This window comes from Alexandromys fortis, unplaced genomic scaffold (assembly GCF_014885135.2).
Source record: "Alexandromys fortis isolate MF-2015 unplaced genomic scaffold, M_Fortis_MF-2015_v1.1 scaffold_24, whole genome shotgun sequence".
Classification (NCBI taxonomy): domain Eukaryota; kingdom Metazoa; phylum Chordata; class Mammalia; order Rodentia; family Cricetidae; genus Alexandromys; species Alexandromys fortis.
Genome location: NW_026067906.1, coordinates 4,739,200 through 4,757,765, shown reverse-complemented (window position 1 = coordinate 4,757,765; position 18,566 = coordinate 4,739,200). Strand labels below are relative to the sequence as shown.

Here is an 18,566-nt window from a genome sequence, read left to right as displayed (position 1 = left end):
TATCTCATTACTATATCCATTTTTTCTATTTCCATTCCTGTTTTAGCATGTGCTATGCAAATTCTCTGCAAGTTTTCAGACAACAAAATGCTTCCTCTGAAGTTTGTGTTACCAGAAAATATATCCAAGTCTTTAAGTCTCCCATGCATAGGGAATCAGTAATTTTGCCCTAAGCTTTTGCTTAAATTTTAGAATTTCTTTTTAAATCATCTTTCCAGATACCAAAATGACAAATTTCTGGAGCGGGGGCATGAGAGAAAACGAGAAAAAATGCCACCAGGGGAGCCTTCTCTGCTGTATATGGCTGTGCCTTTGAGCAACTCTTTCCGTGAGTCAGAAATCCTGAGCAACAGCTGCAATTAGAGAAGATCGTCACTTTCAATCAAGGTTCCTGGGTGGGGGATGAGATGAGGGACAAAGGGAAAGGAGGAGGGAGTGGGGAGAGGGGGGGGATGGAGATGAAGGCAGAGCACATCCTGTACAGCAATGACATCATTCTCCTGCTCTGGTATATATATAGGGAGAGGCCAGAGCATCTTGCATAGTTCTCTCACTTTCAAAGCCAGCTGAAGGCAGGAGAAATCACGAAGAGTGAGTACGAGAGAGCTCCTTCAGTGTCTCTCTGTCTGGACCTGCTTCTCAGAGGCTGAAAGATGATGGCAGGACTGAACATTCAGCTGGTGTGCCTGATGCTTTTGGCTTTCAGCTCCTGGAGTCTGTGCTCAGGTAAGCCCAACTACATCTCCCAACTCCCTAAAGTGATTTCTCTCGCAGTCGGCTGGGGCTCCTGTTAATGAATCCAGGAGTTCCTCTCTCCTCTCTCTAACTGCCTTTCGGTGACAGAAACTGTGTCTGTTACGTTTCTCTCCTGTTCTGACTGTAAGAATTGAAATGTTTATTTCCCTTCTAAGAGTCTCTAAAGCAGTTAATGTGGTACCAAGGAAATGCAATATATTCATTCTCCTTTGGAATATAACCACTAGAGAGAATAGATCAGAGTAATAAACAAAGCTGAAAATTTGCACTAGGGCTGGTCGTTATTGAGAAGAATAGAAGTCATGTTTGTCAGTGTGCAGATATTAAAACACCCCATTCATAATCTATATTCTTATTTTTCTCATTCTATTAGGTGGTGACTTCTCTCATTCACTTCCCTTTGTGATTTTCTTCAGATTATTTGTAACTTTATATCTGTGTTAAGAGATAGGAAATAAATGTCAGTAAATAAACGAATGAGCAAGATTTACAGAATATTATTTCTAGTACAATACGAAATGTTCCAAGTCTTTTCTGAAAGTACATTTCATAGTCTTTCATTGTTACAGAGTTGTGATATTAACATAGCTATTGCTTTACTAAGGTAATTTAGCTAGGCACAAACTGTAGCCATAGAATCAGTACACTTATGTTTCTGATACAATTTAGCTTTAGAGTGCTTTGTATAAAACAGTAAAGGAGAATCAATGTGTTATTATCAGATTTGTAGCAACTCCCTTAGAAATAAGATACATTTAAAAGAACAATGTGAAATATTTTGATGACTGCAGTGTATTTAAATTAGTGAATAGAAATAATTGAACAGACACATCACAGTGGAAAATCTTATGGGGTAATGAAATAAAATCACTTAAGTTATACTTGTAGATATTATAGTTAACAACTAGGGCAGATCAAACTCCTGCTACGGTTTACAAGTACAAAGATAACTCTATCAGCATGGAATGAAGTTTATTTAGAATTCTTTAATTATTTTATTAACATAAAACTCTGTAAATATTTTATGAGTTTTCTGTAAATATGATTTTATCAAATGGTGCATAAATTAGTTATAATTAGAGATTAAAATACCATAGTGATTAAAAATTCTGTATTAACTGAAATCATTTTCTGTGACAAGTGCACATTTTTATCGGTGATTAATACAATTAATTTTATTATTCATTTTGGAAAACAACCAACCATATATTTGTAATAAGCCAAGCAGAAGTGTCTACGGGATAACTCAATTTTTGCATGCACTTTATGAGTTGGTTGCATCAGGTGGGATTCTGTGTTTTAATGACTGCAGAGTGATTTATGAAACAATTTTAAGCCCTCCTTTTTTTTTTTTTAGTATGACACTTGTGGATATGAAACTGCTCTACAACTGTGTAGCCTTTCTAAATTTTGCCTTTCTATACCATGCTCATAAATTGAATTGTGAAAAATGTGTGTTCCAAAATGAATCAGGGATCTGTTTCCAATACTGCTTACCTTGTGTTGACAGAGAGCTCTGTCTTTGCTTAAACCAAGTCCTCACCTGTATAGGATAAAATTGGAAGCACACAATTCAAAGCTCTTATTTAAAACAGAAACTGATCCCTTCAAAGACAATTTTATAAAATGACATTTTCAGTGAAGTGAATCTCGGTATCATTTTTATTCCAAAATTACCAGGGAGTAATTACCAGGAAATAAAAAAAAAAACAACACTTGTATTCATATTTTATTTTGTGGGAACTACTGCTGGTAAGAACGAGACTGGGTGCAGTGTGATCGCTGAGGTCTCTATCACACAGTATAATGAAGTGTTTTACTGCGATTCAGAGATGAAACAACTCCAAATCACGAATACTTTGCTTAGCAAATTATCTTGTGCTCATTTTCTTGGAAGCGATTCTGCTACCGTAGCTGTCAGGAGAAAATGAAGCTGTGATCCATTTCTTTCCGAGTACCGATCTGAAGGAGTTACATGTTGAAGACAATAAATTTCAAAGACTAATTCTTCAAATTAATTTCAAATACGTTGATTTCAATGTAACGACATGATTTGCGATTGCACAGTAAACATGTGGTTTTAACTTTTTTTCAGACTCCGAAGAGGACATGAGAGCCTTAGAAGCAGACTTATTGACAAACATGCATGCGTCCAAGGTAACTTTTTCTTTTCTTTCATCCAGGCTTGAAGGACATGTGAATTTCCACTCTAAACATGATAATATTTTCTCATATTAATCAATATAGATATAGTTACCTACCTCAAAACTGTAAAGATCTTTGGGAGACATTTCCTATTTGAGAAACTATTTTTTTTCTTCTCCATTGCCAGTCTCTCTCTCTCTCTCTCTCTCTCTCTCTCTCTCTCTCTCTCTCTATGTATATATATATTTATATATGTGATATCTTTTATCATCACTGGCATTGAAGTATAGTTTTATTAAAAATAGTATTGGAAGCTAAGTAGATAATTGTAACCAAACTCAAATCCTTATATACAGTAGGAGTTTAATGCATGTTTATGAATAAGTAACTGGGATGCAGGATCTGTTACCAACTCCTGAATTCTTTTATTCAGACATAAATTTTAGAGCTAAATGATACCTGATGACTTTACTTCACTTGCACTTTGGTGACATCCTCAGATTTGCCACCTGATAAATTTATCTCCCATCAGTCAGTCATGGATACCGAGGGTTAATCATAGCTCTTAGAACACACTTAATAATGAAATACACAGTACAAGGACTGTAATTAGTCATTTAGACAGAAAACTTTCTCCAAATATATATGTGTCTCCAGGGTTATCATTTTCTGCAGTTTTATTTCCTGGTAGGAGAGGGGTCACAGTGACATTTTTTACTGTTAGACAGATAAAGAGGTGATGCTGTGTTCCAATGTGTGTAGGGAGAATATTCTATTTATTCTATTCTATCCTATTCAAACTTCTACTAACTCACTTATACATTCTCATGTAAGATCTCAGGATATTTAATTTAATACCCTTTCCATTTCCTTTAATGCTAATATCTTTTTAAAACAGTGGAGGCCTGTACATAGTTTTCACTAAAGCACCACCCCCCAAAAAACAGTTTAAACAGGTTGAATCTATATGAATTTGTGCATACACAAGTATATGAGTATGTTTACAACAATAAAAACAGAAAAACCAAATAGGTCATAAACTTAAGAGTAAGGGAAGACATGGGAAGGGTTTGAGGGAGATGATGAAGCGAAAAAAGAGGGGAGAAGTAAGTAATTCTATTTCAGTTTTAAGTATATCTTTAAAAGAGTTGAGCACAAAAACAGGATTCTAATGAATTAATCTCAGGAAACACTGAAATAGAAAATCTCTAAAGAACTTTCTAAGTATAAAACTGAAATAACGCATTAACTGGTAAGGCACAAGGTACTGCTGAAATTAAAAGGAGAATGTTTCTTCTAGAATACCATACTAACTCAGAACATTACATGCAATGGCTGGATAGCCTTGTTCAAGGCAGGTGGTAGGAGGAATTGCAAGCTTTTTGAAAACAGAGTGAGTATGATACTCATAAATTTTAATGCCTGTGAGTTAAGAGTATTAAAAGCAGGATTCACACATTCACAGTCTTATTGCAAGTAGAACTTAAAATAGAATGGTTTAAGCCAATCAATACATATTCTATACTCCTCTAACAGACTTTAATTGTGACGTCTTTTTTTGTTCACTATTTCAGATCAGTAAACCAAGTCCTCCCTCTTGGAAAATGACCTTGCTAAATGTTTGCAGCCTTATCAATAACGTGAACAGCCCAGCTGAAGAAGCAGCAGGAGAAATGCAGGAAGATGATCTTATTGGAAAAAGGAAACTCCCCATGGTTCTTGATGGCTTTAGCTTGGAAGCAATGCTGACCATATTCCAGCTGCAAAAAATCTGCCACAGCAGGGCCTTCCAACACTGGGAGGTAAAACAGAACCCACGTTGCACTAGTGGGATCTCATTAGCATTCATTCCTATACCCTGATAAAAATCACAGTAGGGAGACTTACAAATCCTAGAAAGTAATGAGTTAAACCATGTTTTGAAGACAACACCCTTCTTAACTTCAAAGTGTCATCCAAATTTTTGGAGATTAATGAACTTTTCTTGCTTTAACCTTAAAAGGGTTATGATATGTCTTAAGAACCCTTAGAACTATGAACGTAAATGGCTGAAACACGGAGGCAGTTCTGCATTAAATTGGCACTAGGGATATATGTCAAGAAATTTAAGTAAATTCACCTGTTTTACCAAAATCAAAAATCGTGTTTAGTTACATATAACCAAACAAAACACAAAAGTTTCAAAGGAAATAGAACAAAAATCGCAGGATTCCAGCTGCAACTTTCAAATTAGAATGTGCATAGAAATTGTTTTTCAGCTTCTGTATTTGATTATTGAACAAGTTAAATATTTCTTAATTTTAAAAATAAGATTATATATATATATATATATTTCACCTTATTTTTAAAATAAATAAATATTTAAGTGGCGGGGGGAGGAACACTGAAAATTTTGGTAATCTACAAATGGCCTTCTCTGCAAACACTTTATTTTTTATTGCCCTGACATGCATGTCACTAAAGCTAAATCAGAGCTCTAAAGAAAGGGGGAAAAGGATACCATTACACTTTTCCAAATGGAGAAACATTTTTTAGATCAAGCCCTGAGAGGTTCGCTTCATGTTTTAAATTGTGGGTTTACACCAACACTGCAGATCTGGGTGCCCTCTCTTAATGTAACAAGCCTGTGCGTGGCTACCACAGAGATGCCCTGTGGAAGACGGGAATGCCTGCAGAGCTGTTGGTGTTTATCTTAACTGGTAAACATAACTATGCTTTCCATATGAAATCCCGAAAAGGCTAGTTCAAATTATCTTGTTGTCTCCTTTCATTTTAATTCCAGCTAAATGGTCCAGTCTTTAGAACACTATTTAGCTCAATAAAACTTGAACATTCAGATCTTAGCAGAGGGAAATACCAATTATGCCATATTTATCCAGAGAAGAAAGACCCTCAATAAACTAATTAGCAGATAAGTCAACTGAACATAAGACTGGAACCCTTGTTATTTTAACTGTTGAGTCATTTCAAAATAAAATGGTACAAGTAATTACAGACTATGCACTTTCAAGAAAGCAAAGATTAAAACCCTCGATTACCTGACAGTAGCTGCTTTACCTTCTCTGAAACTCAATAACTGCAGCTTGAGATAAAATACTTGCTGATAGGACGGCGTTACAATTGAATAGGATGCAGTACAATTAGAATATCAGTATTTGTTGTTGTCACCCCGAAGTTTAGGAGACAGCTGTAATCCGACAAGATCATAGCTGTTGAAACTGAGTTTTCTGCAACTGTTGATTTCTACAACATCTAAGATACTTGGAATGGGCAATTCTTTTTTTCTGTTTAGGAAACTGCTCATTAGAGTGACTTTCAAGTTGTAGCAGTAATCGACTGAAGTCAACATAAAATCCTGTTACCTTCTCTTTCAAATAGCATTGAGCTTCAATACTACATTTATTATGATATATCTTATATCGTTTTGGACTGCCATGATATTCAAAGTCTCAAAACTAATTGGAAGGTGTCTCTGGTATATCCCTTAAGCTAGAAAATGTAAATACATTTTTTAAAGGCTGGTGAACTGAGAAAGGACGTAAATAATCAGAAAGATTATGATCTGATTCCATCTCAGTCATGATAACCATCTGTCCTCTGACGAAGTCGTTTCTCTGAGCCTACAGGTGCATCTTGCTGAAAACAAATAGAGGAAAGTGTAGGGAAATGATCTGGAGTATGTTTCATGCATGTAACTTCCCTTTGTGTTTTCTCTATTTTAGATGATTCAGGAAGATATTCTTGACAATGGCAATGAGAAAACTGAGAAGGAAGAAGTTATCAAGAGAAAAATTCCGTACATTCTGAAAAGGCAGCTGTATGAGAGTAAACCGAGAAGGCCCTACATACTCAAGAGGGGCACCTACTACTACTAAGAAGCTGACTCTTGACACATGATTGTGATTGATCCCTCTTTACCTAGATAGATAATCATGTGGTCACCTAGATACCTAGTTACATGTGTGTGTAAATGTGACAGAACTTGATTATTTCATCTCTGCCACAATTGTGGTCTATTGGATGTTATTTCCCTGCATTCCTGTCAATTAAACTAAATTATTTCAAATAAATGTAGAGCTTCAGCATGATGTGTTCTGTATAATTGGACTAGGTAATAATCATATTACATATAGAACGTCTTGCAATTTTGCAAAATATTTTACAGGATAGCCAAACAGTCATCACATTTGGCATTTTATGTGAAAACATAAGAGATTATAACAAAGTTGAGCACACATCATTAATCCAAGGCAGAACAATGGCACCATTTGGATCATTTGATTGCTTTCATTTTTTAATTGAAAGAAATACACACTGCTTTCCAAAAACCACTGGTTCATCCCTCAGTAAAAAACAAAGTTATCGTCATAAAAGGCCCATCTGATAGAATTGTTAATGAAACACTGTTATTTATGCTTATCTTGGTGAGTGTATCTTTAAATATTCTGCCTTTCAAATGAATTTAATAGCTAATAAATTTCAACAAGCTATCAAAATCTAACGCTCTATTTCAGATTCACTGATTTCATGAAAACTCTCCCCTTTCTTTTACATCTTTAAGCTAGAATATCATGCATGTATATTTAAATGTCACTTAGAGGATCTTGTAATTAATATTGTTCTCTCACTGGGAAGGTATATTTAAGCTAAATGTTCATTTCCCTGACATCTGTGACTTTCTAAATTATTTCCCTTACTGGGTCCAGGAAGTCATGCTTTTATAGGACTGTGGTCTTTCCATTGTTACCCCATGTAGCTAAGTCATCTTTAAAAAGACTTAGTCTTTTGTTTTGTTTTGTTTTGTTTTTTAATGAGATTATCTTTCTCCAAGCTTAATACTACTCAGAGCAGGATTGGAGACAGCTTTACAGGTGGAGGAGCTTTCTTTAACGAATTCTGACTTTTGTTACTACTTCTTCACATTCCTTGGGAAGTCTGTAAATAATAGCATTTAAAATGTTCACAGAACCAACCAAGATAGCAAACATGGTCATGGAGGTTAAGAGGGTGCTCTCAAACTCAGAACATCAAGATTATACTTAATTTGCTTACTAGCAAAGGTGGGCAATTGTGGGTCTTTTGTTTCATTGACTGACCGTAAAAAAAAAAGGCTAAGAGGATGGGTAGAGAGGCAGAGAAAAGGTGAAACATGCTGACTATACTACATGGTATAACCTATATTACATAACACATAGGATTGTTGTAAAACACATTAAGAATACACTATATCCAACAGTTAATACTTGCAGTGGTACTAATTTTCTCTTGATGTATCTTCTTGATATATTATTGTACTATCATTAGTAGAGATCCCATTTTCCTCCTAACAAATCTTCTCACTTATTTTATTAGCCACCAAAGTCAATATCATGTCATTTTGAATTCTCTGAGTCATTTTTACTGATTTTCTCTAAAAATCAAGGTCGTTATTTCAATTGTTAACTAAAATTTTCTTTATACTCGATAGCATAGAGTGAAGACAAGAGATACATATTCCAATCACATCCTTACAATTTTCTTTCCATTTAAGACCTACAGGTTGTTCCAAATATAAGGTATATAGGATGAAAAAGTAGAAAATTATGATGAAAAAATACTGAAAAATAAGTAAGTGAGTATACCATATTTAAGGTATTGAAGGCTCATTACCAAGATGTCATTCTTTCCAAACCTGATTTACCAACTCAGTGCAATCTCTAAAACCTCCCAGTGACATATTTAGTGGTTATAAACAAATGATTAGAAACTTTATAAAGACAGAATATTCAGACTAATAAAATACTACCAAACCACTTGACCTAGAGTTCTGACACCATCCTATTTCAAAGCTTACCTTAGAGTGATGTTAACCACAGAAGTGTAGTTATTTTTTTAAAAAAAGAGTATAGTAATAAATCAATTAAACACTTTAGAATGCTGAGGTAGATCCATATAAACTTGGATCCATATAAACATGAAATCTTAAAGAAAGGAACAAAGGTAATTCAATAGAAAAATATCTTTCCAACAAATATGACCACAATAACTAGACAGGCACATGCAATTAAATCTAAACAGAAACCCTATACACTTAAAGACTACTTCAATATGAATCACAGACCAAAATATAACACACAAAACTCTAACATTTATAGCACTGGAAAAATGTAAACTTCTTTAGTTTGGCAATAAATGTTTAGCTACATTATCAAAGGAATGAAAATTCCAGTGGCATTTGTAAATAGAATTTTACAAAATCTTGAAAACCACATGGAAACAGGAAAGTGAGTAAATAGAACTAACGGCTTAAAAAAAAAAAAAAAGAACAAACGAGCAATTCATGAAAAAAAAAAGAGTCAACGTCTTTAACCAGAAAAGTGGCTTGGGGGGTTGTGTATCTTGGAACTGTTCTTCTGATCTAGAAGTGGTAGTATTTTTCCTGTTCTGCCTATGTACCTCTCATGGCTCCACAGGGTCTGAAGGTCCATGAGTGGCTAGTAGGGTAGTGTTGGAAGATGTTGCTGGCTGGTCAGAGGTAGCTGCCTCCCTATGGTATAGCAGCTTATCTCAATAAGCAAAGCTTCCCACTCTCTACCTACCCTTATCTGGAGGGTCCCTGGACCTGGAGGACTAACCTTATCTAAAGGCTGTTTCTAAAGAAGATGCCTGATCCATCTTTAGCTTGACCCTTGGCACAGATCCCTGATAAGAAGACTTGTGTTGGGGGGATCTGCTATAGGACCCTACTGCAGCTTACAAAAACTTGTGATTGGAGAATGCCACTTAGTGCAGATTAGGGTTTGCCCCCAGGCTCCCCAATTTATATATTCCTTTTACCCTGGAATAAAATCTAGCCAATTCACCGAAATTTGTGTCCAGGAGAGCTGTCTCCGTTTAGACTCCCTGGCCGCCAATGCTTCCTGTCACCCCATATGCCTCTTTGCCCTCTTGATGTGGTAGCCAATAGACTGAGGGGGGAAAGATAACCCCACAGGGGAGGGGGAGGCACAGAGTTTCATCTTCCCAATTATAATGATAAGAACAGAAGATAGAAACTGCTTGGGTAAAACAGGGACCCCAAAACAGCAGTTAAAGAATGTCCTAGCTGAAGGCGTGAACTGCCAGAAGATAATTTTGCTTCTGCATTCCTTTTTATGTCTTCTCTTAAATGAGCACCTACCTAAAATCTGTACATAAGCATCTGTCTGAGACTGAGAGAAAGCATTCAGATCCCCTCTGGGTGCGTCAGGTGAATCTGTTACCAGGAGAATTTGGGGTAGGGTGGGGAGGGCTTTGAGGTCACCTAATGTTACTTTCTCCTCTGCCTTCAAGGTGGAACAGGAATTGTGGGAATTTTTTTCGATGTCAGATTTCCATATTCCGCATCCAGAAGAGCCTGGGGTCTAATTTGGTGGATAGCACTGTGCTGGCATGCTATAGGTCCTTTCCTCGTTGGATCTAGTGCCAGGTCTAGGTTCCAGACTCTTCGCACTAAAGCAGCACCTAGTCTCCTAGCTTACCCATAAGGACCAGTTTGTTTTTATTCCATTTCATCTTTTTTTACTTCGTGGATAAACTTGACTCGTCATCACATAGGTTTGGATACAAAATACCCCATTGATCACGTGTTAAAGACTTGACCTTGTGGTTTCACCACCACGAGTTGATTGCAACATTGAGAACATGTGACATTGTGGTATGTAAGTCCTTAGGTTACTGGGGACATAAACATAAAGGAGACTTGGGCAACAAAATTATATTCATTTTCTTTGCTTCTTGGAGTAACACGAACAGTTTACTCTGCCGCATGCTTCCTACAATGGGCATCTCGCATACCCTCCAACAAGAAACCCAAATCTTGGGTTGGAATGTCCAGAACTGTTATCCAAAACAACCCCCTTCAATACATTATTTGTATCAGGTATTTTCTTTCTTTCTTTTTTCTTTTTTTTTGTAACTTTTTCTTTTTCTTTATTTTTTTCCATTTATTTATTTATTTTTAATTAAAAATTTCCACCTCCTCCCTTCCTCCCATTTCCCTTCCCCCCCTCCCCCATTCCTTTTAGCTCCCTCTCCAGTTCAAAGAGCAGTCAGAGTTCCCTGCCCTGTGGGAAGTCCAAAGTCCTCCCTACTCCATCCAGGTCTAGGAAAGTGAGCATCCAAACAGACTAGGCTCCCACAAAGCCAGTACATGCAGGTATTTTCTATAATGATGAAAAGTCGCTAACACACCACTCATGCCGCTGCCTTCACTTCCTTAAATACGGAAGTAAAAGGACAACCATTCCTTCCTGAACACTGCCCAGTCCCTATGCATGCAATGTACCTTTGTATCTGCAAGGGCTCCCACACTGAAATGTCACTAAAATTCTAATTCTCTTTCATATTTTATTCTTACGAAATAGCAAGCATGGAAATCATTTCACGTTTTTGAAAAACTGAAAAGGTTAGTAACCACTCATTTCTCTTGATTTGCATATGAAAACAAACGGCTTTCGGGCTTGTGCAAAAATACAAGGATCTTTTAAAGAAAAACCATTTTCTTTTCCACAGCACTTCACATTTGTATTACCAAAAGTAACATAAAATTATACAGTCGGATACTTTAGCCATCTTTTTTTTTTTTTTTTTTTTTTTTGCTATTTGTGAAATACAGCAATTAGGATTGCAAACATTTCTTTCAAAATCTTGGGTTTTAAAAATGTGTTAAGATAATTTTCTTAAATGTGATATACTTATTTGCTTCTGCTTTCCTGCTGAGATGTGCCGTGAAGGTAAACAAACTTGATTCTCCCCAGTAACTAGATCTTAGAACAATTCAAAGCATTCATAAAACCCAGAGTTTTCAGTAACTCCAAATCCAACAGGCACGTTACTCCTCCCCACCGGAGAAAGGGGCACCCAGCTCATCTGACACCCCAGAGATCAGCCAGGATTGAGGAGCAGATATGCGTGCGGGGGGGGGGGGGGGGCACATCCTCAATGCGAAGTCTCTTCCTCACTACCTTTCAGATTCTGCTTCTGTTGATCTTTGCTGATCCTGATTCATTGAGCTCCTAATTAAGAGTTTAATTCCAAGAAGCTGCTCTTTAATTTTCAAGTTTGCAGTGGTTGGCTGGAGAAGAGAGAGATCCACGCACTCATGCTTTATGTTGGGAATATGGAACTACAGAATAATAACGAGGTACATTTGGGGTTATAGGTAAGAGCTAGATTTAGATTGAAACCTTTTTCCACTTTCTTGTAGTTCTCTCTCTGTAGAGTGCTCCTGAAGCAAATAAAACTTGTATATTTCGCACCGTGAAGTTTTACTCTGCCAAGTAGAGCCCACTTAGGTGCAGAATAGAAGACCTAATTAGAGAACAGAACTTCACTGGTGTTGACATAAAACAGAATTCCCACCTCCAACAGGAAAAGAGGAAGTTTATTTTGGTTGATGGCCCTTGACCTGGAAAGAAAGTGTCATGAATTAGAACACATACACCCTTTCCAGATTATATTATTTCATTAACCTATCGTCATTTTTTCACAATTTGATGTTTTATTAAGAAATTATCTAAATGCACTGAGGCATATTCATCCCATGGCCTGCTGAAAAACACTTCAGCTCTTTCCAAGTTGTGATAATTATGAACAGAGCTAAAATGAAAGCTTGTTTGAAAGTATCAGAGTTTTTGATTACTTTGAGTAAATAATGAGTGTTATTGTTAAGACATAAAGCTTAAGAATAAAGTTAATTTTTCCTTTATTTTATTTGTTTTATATTCGTGTATGTCTTTTCTGCTTGTATCTCAAGCCACCATGCATTTTCTTTGTGCTCATGGGGGCCGTAAAATGACATTGGTTCTTCTAAAACTGAAGTTAGATATGGTTGTGAGGATGCTATGAATCAGAAAAATCAGAGATTCAGGATCCTCTGCAGTCAGTGCTCTTATTTGAGCCAACTCTCCAGTCTCTGAGAGTCTGTTGAAGAAACTGCCACTCTCCCTCTGCAAGTTGCTGTCAGTTTACCCTGTCACCTATAATAAGTGAAAATCCCCACTATCTCATGTGACGCTAGCAATGTGTTGTATAGCATTGCATTTTAATTCATCTCCTCTAATTTCTTGTCCTAGGAACTTTTAAATCTGATCCAGACAGAAGCCTAATTTCTGTCTGGAACTGAATTTTCAAGTTTCATCCAATGGCTTCTTTACAGATGTGCGCTGTAATTACTGGGAGCTGATCTATTGAACAGTGGCGCTTTGCCTTTCCTAGAAGTAGAACCATGCAAGTCCTTTTCAAGGTGTGTTTGAAAGTGAAACTCAAAACTATAAGAAAAATGAGACTGGAATTGCCTCATTCTCTGTGAAAATATCTTATACAAGCATTCATTCTATATTCATCTCTCCAGCTAATCACTTCCCGTCTTTCCCATTCTTTACATTAACAGTGATTTGGTTTTTCTTCTATTTAGAAGTTATTTATTTTTCTGTAAATGTTACTAGTTTCCATAACTCATTATTTTGTACTCTCTTGAGAAATAAATAATATATATATAGTATTTTCTCAGTGTAATGTATAACATAAAGTTCTCTTAGGATGCTTTCCCTGAATTCGTGCAACAAATTGTGTTTCTTTTAACTAGCCCTTTCTGTGCACATAATGCAATAATAGACCACATTCTTTTCTAAGAACCTTCTAATGCAGCATCACACTTTGTTCATGGCTGTATTTTTGTAACTATTTCTTGCATGTCGCCTAGACTCTCTCTTACATATGTAATATTTATTATTTGAAAATTCTATACCATTATACAATGTGCATTGCAACTATCCACTACTAGCTCTCAGACTCTTCCTGGTGCACTCATTCCATCTCCCACCCAGCTTCATGTCTTCTTTTACTTTTTATTTGTTTATTTGCTTTTAATAGCCTCCTTAGTTCAAGTTTTGCAGCCCTTATGTATATGGGTCTGAGGCCGTTCACTGTGGTATAAGCAACCTGCCAACAACCACATCCCTAAATTGGAGTACCTCCTTCAGCAGCAACCATCTGCCAGAAGCATTGGGATCCTTAACCCACCCATACAGGAATTTTGACTGGCTTTATCTCATAAGAGGTCTTGTTTAGGCAACAACACATGCTGTGATTTAATGCATACAATAGTTATATAGTTACATTATGTCCAGTGGACTCTGTTTTCTGGATAAATGAAGTACTGTATATCAAAATCAGACCCTGATCCACTTGTGTTCTTACTGTGCTCTTGTGTATAGTGATGTTCTACAGCAGTGGTTCTCAACCTTCCTAATGCTGTGACCCTTTAATACCGTTCCTCATGTTGTGGTGACCCCCAACCATAAAATTATTTCTGTGACTACTTCATACCTGTAATCTTGCTACTGTTATAAGACATAATGTAAATATCTGTGTTTTCTGATGATCTTAAGTGACCCCTGTGAAAGGTCTTTGGACCGCACAAAGGGGTTGCGACCCGAGGATTGAGGACCACTGTTTTACAGGAAGACCCAGATCGGCCTATTTGCTCCCTTTAAAAGTTGTTAATGTATATTATATACATATATATATATATTGCACTCCTAATGCTGTTCTTTCTAAGCGGTGGTGAGGCTCTCCCCTAATCTGGAGTGCCATTAATGTCTTACGAAGCTGCGGACTTCAAAAGCTTCCTATTTCAGCTCAGTTTATGCTTAGCTGTATACGTAATAAAATTCAAGAGAAAAAGCAGCCCTTACTATTTGGTAGACACTTTTCAACTCTGCCATAAGCTCCAGATACTTTTGTGAACTGAGTTCCTTTACCAGGCATTGTTATTATGCCCAGAACCAATCCAAGCTAGATTCTGTTTCTGATTAAAGGAACAGTGTAAGTGATTTATAAGTATTCTGTGATAGCGATTCTTTGAGCGGTTCCAAAGTTTTCATAAATGACTAGATGCTTGCTTTAGTCTTTTGTAAGACATTCCATACATGCATTTTCACATGAGGAGGGCGATCCACAGCAGTATTTCGATACTAGCAGCTGGCAACATGTACGAGTGAGTTTAAATAAGAATCTCAGGTATTTTCAGTAGGGCGTTGGGATAAGAGAGATTTCATCACTCCTCGCAGTATAATTATTAGTTACTTTTTATGGAGGTGTGAAGCAACGCAGGAAGCTGAAATAATCACAGTACCACAGGAGGAAAAGTCTTCATCTATTTGCATGACGAGGCTTCTTGTCCTTGGGTAGAAATAAGTGACTGCTAAAATACTCTCAGTGTCCTTGTGTGAGGGCAATTCCGATCTACTGCTTTTCTATTAAGTAGGATCATGATGTTAAACTCCATTGTCAGAAGCCACAAACTTACTAGCTCTTCCTAATCAATACTTAATCAAGGGAGGGCTGAGTGCATTCAAAGCAATATAGATAAGTTCAGCCTATTTCTTCTATAGCATCTTTCTTTGGCTAATGAAAATGTGACAAATTATATTTTGTGAAGTTCTAGGAATTGATCATAAAGATATCTGGAAAGTATCAAGTCAAGATTAGTTTACTAAAACCCTGCCCTTAAAGATTGACACCCTTGAAGACTTTTTTATATTTTATATTTTTCGGAGAATTTTCATTTGTTTATCATCAAAGTATGAAGCAAGTTGTAGTTATCAAACTTTTTTGCATTCTTTTCACTTATAAATAGGTCTGGGGCCCTTAGTCTCTGAGACCAAAAATGCTTTCTTTACATGGTGAAAATTATTTTTCTAAATCTCCTAGTGTATTCACATGCCTGAATATAAACCAATGGGATAAAAGAGGAAGTTCATATGGTAATTTCTTTTTTTAGAAGCATCATAATAAAAGTATAAATGTCAGTTTTATTAAAGGCTCAGTTCTTAAAATTATTTTTTCAAAATCCCATCCCTGCCCTGCCCTCCCTCTAAATAACCACTGCCTAAGAACATTATGCTCAACAAACTCTTCCATCTATCCAAAACCTGGAACAGGGCTCTCACAGAGGATGGGCTGTGCCAGTGACGTGATGGTTAACCTTGGGTATCAGCTCCACTGCACCTGGAAATCACTGAACCTACCCAGCAGGGCACAACTGAAAGAGATTTCTCTTGATCATTTGAGGTCGGAACACCTACCCTAAATCTGGGCCACACCTTCTAGTGGCACCCTAAAAAAAGGACATGGAGAAAGGAAGCGTTTGTTTGTTGCCTGCTTGCTCTCGCTCTCGCTGCCATGTTCATCTATCCTGTTGCTGATTCATTCCTTTGCTGGTATTAGAACCTACTTTTTTCAGGATTCCAGTGTGGGCCGAAGACCAGCAGCTCTCTAGGGATCCCGCTGGACTCTAGCACCAGATGAGACCCCATCCAGTCTTGGCCTTCCTACCAGGAGACTGCTGTTGTTGCTGGACTACTCAGAAATCAGGCTGTAAGTGGCCCAGATAAATAAATACCGCCCCCCTCTCTCACACACACACACACACTATTAGTTCTGTTCCCTTAGAGAACCCTAAAATGGATCAGGACCCACACTTGCAAAGCTCTCATTAGTTAACTGGCAACACGGGGAGGGATGGAAACAGCTAACACAAAACACCAAAAACAAAAACCAGGAAAAGGGGCGGGGCAGGGTGGGGAATGTAGCCAAGTAGTTAGCACTTGCTTAGCCCCTGTAAGGTCAGCTCTATTCTCAGAACCACAGAGAGGATCATGGATGCAGTCCTACCACAGCGTTGTAGTCTATGACAATTTATAAACACTCAGAGTGTCCATGAAGTCCAGAGAACAGAGCAGACTGCACAAAGGAAGGTCTCCGCTGCTCTCAGGAGTCACTCGGGAGCCCAAACAGCTTCACAGTGCCACCTCCCTAACCGCTTTCATAGTTGCCATCTTTGACATCAAAGGCAAACTCCAGCAGAGGACTCTTGGGGTGCCAAGCCGCGGTGAAAGTCGGGGACTCACACTACATCCCTCCCAGAGCTTCTCTCCTGTCCCCACTTCAGCTATGTCAATGAAAAGATCCTCTGAAGCCGACTCCAGCAATTTCCCATCGTGGCTAAAACTGAGGGTCCTCACCGGCCAATGCAATCTAGAGAAGCACCATATGTACAATAATAACTCATCTACATCCCAGAGGCTGACCAAAGCATCTGCACTTCCCGTGGCGAAGTATTTCTCCCATGGGGTCAAACTTGATACCGATGCAGTTAGAAGGATGGACATGGATGGACTGCACAGGCTTTAGTTCAGAGTAGCTGAGAATGTTGGTACAGCCATTGCCATTGGTCACGAAGAACATCTTGATTCCAGGCGATCTCGTTGACCTCAAACTTGAACTGCTCTTCTGCTTTGGAACCGCGCGTCTTGGCATCAATAAAAATCAAAGCGTCGTCCTTGTTGCCTATAGCAACGGTCTGCCCATCGGGACTCCAGCAGCTGTTCATGTTCTCCCCTTTGGTGTTCACAGTGGCAATGTATTTTCTAGTCCTCATATCCCAGATGTGAATGATTTTATCTCCAGACGCACTGACAAAGAGGTCAGGGTTGCTTGGATGCCAGTAAAGCTAACCCACACTATCTCCATGTCCCCAGTAGTTGTTTTCTTTGACCAGTTGGTCCTTCTCCAGCAAGAACATGCTGGCAGTCTTGTCGAAGGACCCCGAGGCCAAGCGATTGCCGATGCAGCTCCAGGCCACCAAATGCACCTTAGCACTAAATACACACAGGGAACTCGCGCGTCTTGCTGTGGCCTCAGAACAGTTCCTGTATCCTGAGCACGTAGAGAGATAGACGAGCCACTGCTCATAGAGCACCGGCGGGGGCCCGAGGATCCACGTGGGCACCACTATGCCGCCCTCAGCAAAGACTGCTTACCTGTGGCTAGATAACTGGGCCTGGCACCGCTGCCGCGCTCATGCGCTGGACATATGATAATTTCTTATATGTTCCTTGTACACGCTTTTGGAAATAATTCTTGTACCTTTGTATTTCCTTCATCCTGCCTCCTAAAATACAGATGCTATCTTGTACCACAATGTCTTATGTAGCGTCTTTGTATGGCTCTCTGTTGACCTGAAGAATTTTAAGTGTCTGAGACTTAATAGTGAGACATCATGCATTTCTGGACTTTCATTAAAGAAAAAAATAAATAAAAATTTGTTTGATTAAGTTAACCATTCCATGCCAGTACTACCAGAATCATAATAAAATCAACTTTTAATTATCTTTTCTGTCATGTAAGTTATTTTATCCATTTCCCATAATGCTTCCTTTGAAAATACCAACTAAAATGTGAAATAATTCACATATGTGTGAACATAAACAGAAAACTGGATGAGGAAGTTTTTAAAAAAGATACTTTAGAGAAAGTTGAATGATTTCTCCAAAGGTAAAAAAAAAATAGAGATATTTAAAGTGGAATGTTCTCAGGACTTTATAAATAAAGAGAATCTCTTAGAGGTAGCATTAAAAAAAATAACTCTCTTCACAGAATCAGGTCACCTACAAACAGATGAAAAAAACAATGAATTTTCAGTAATGACAATAAAGTAATTAGGCAATTAGTCATAATGTCTTCAGTGCGCCAAGGGAATTAGCTCAGGCTTAGACCCTTATGAGGGCTTAGTCCTTCAAGGTTAAGCATGAAATAAAAACAATTCCTTTTATTTGGAGAGTTTAGTACTATAAAAATGA

At 37.7% G+C, this 18,566-nt stretch overlaps 1 protein-coding gene and 1 pseudogene across 1 annotated transcript; one reads left to right on the top strand and one right to left on the bottom strand.

The window, feature by feature from the left end:
- Positions 1–562: 562 nt before the first annotated feature.
- On the top strand, positions 563–6,928 carry Nts (neurotensin). Its single transcript, XM_050135600.1, has 4 exons — positions 563–726; positions 2,852–2,913; positions 4,476–4,703; positions 6,624–6,928. The coding sequence occupies exons 1-4, from the start codon at positions 654–656 to the stop codon at positions 6,774–6,776; spliced, it is 516 nt and encodes a 171-aa protein (XP_049991557.1). The 5' UTR covers positions 563–653; the 3' UTR covers positions 6,777–6,928.
- A 9,767-nt stretch (positions 6,929–16,695) lies between these two features.
- Positions 16,696–17,870, bottom strand: LOC126497467 (THO complex subunit 3-like; annotated as a pseudogene).
- Positions 17,871–18,566: the final 696 nt, after the last annotated feature.

Coding starts and splice junctions, on each gene's coding strand:
- Nts (XM_050135600.1), top strand. CDS start 654: ATGATGGCAGGACTGAACATTCAGCTGGTGTGCCTGATGCTTTTGGCT. Junction 727..2,851: donor CTCCTGGAGTCTGTGCTCAG/GTAAGCCCAACT, acceptor ACTTTTTTTCAG/ACTCCGAAGAGGACATGAGA. Junction 4,704..6,623: donor GGGCCTTCCAACACTGGGAG/GTAAAACAGAAC, acceptor TCTCTATTTTAG/ATGATTCAGGAAGATATTCT.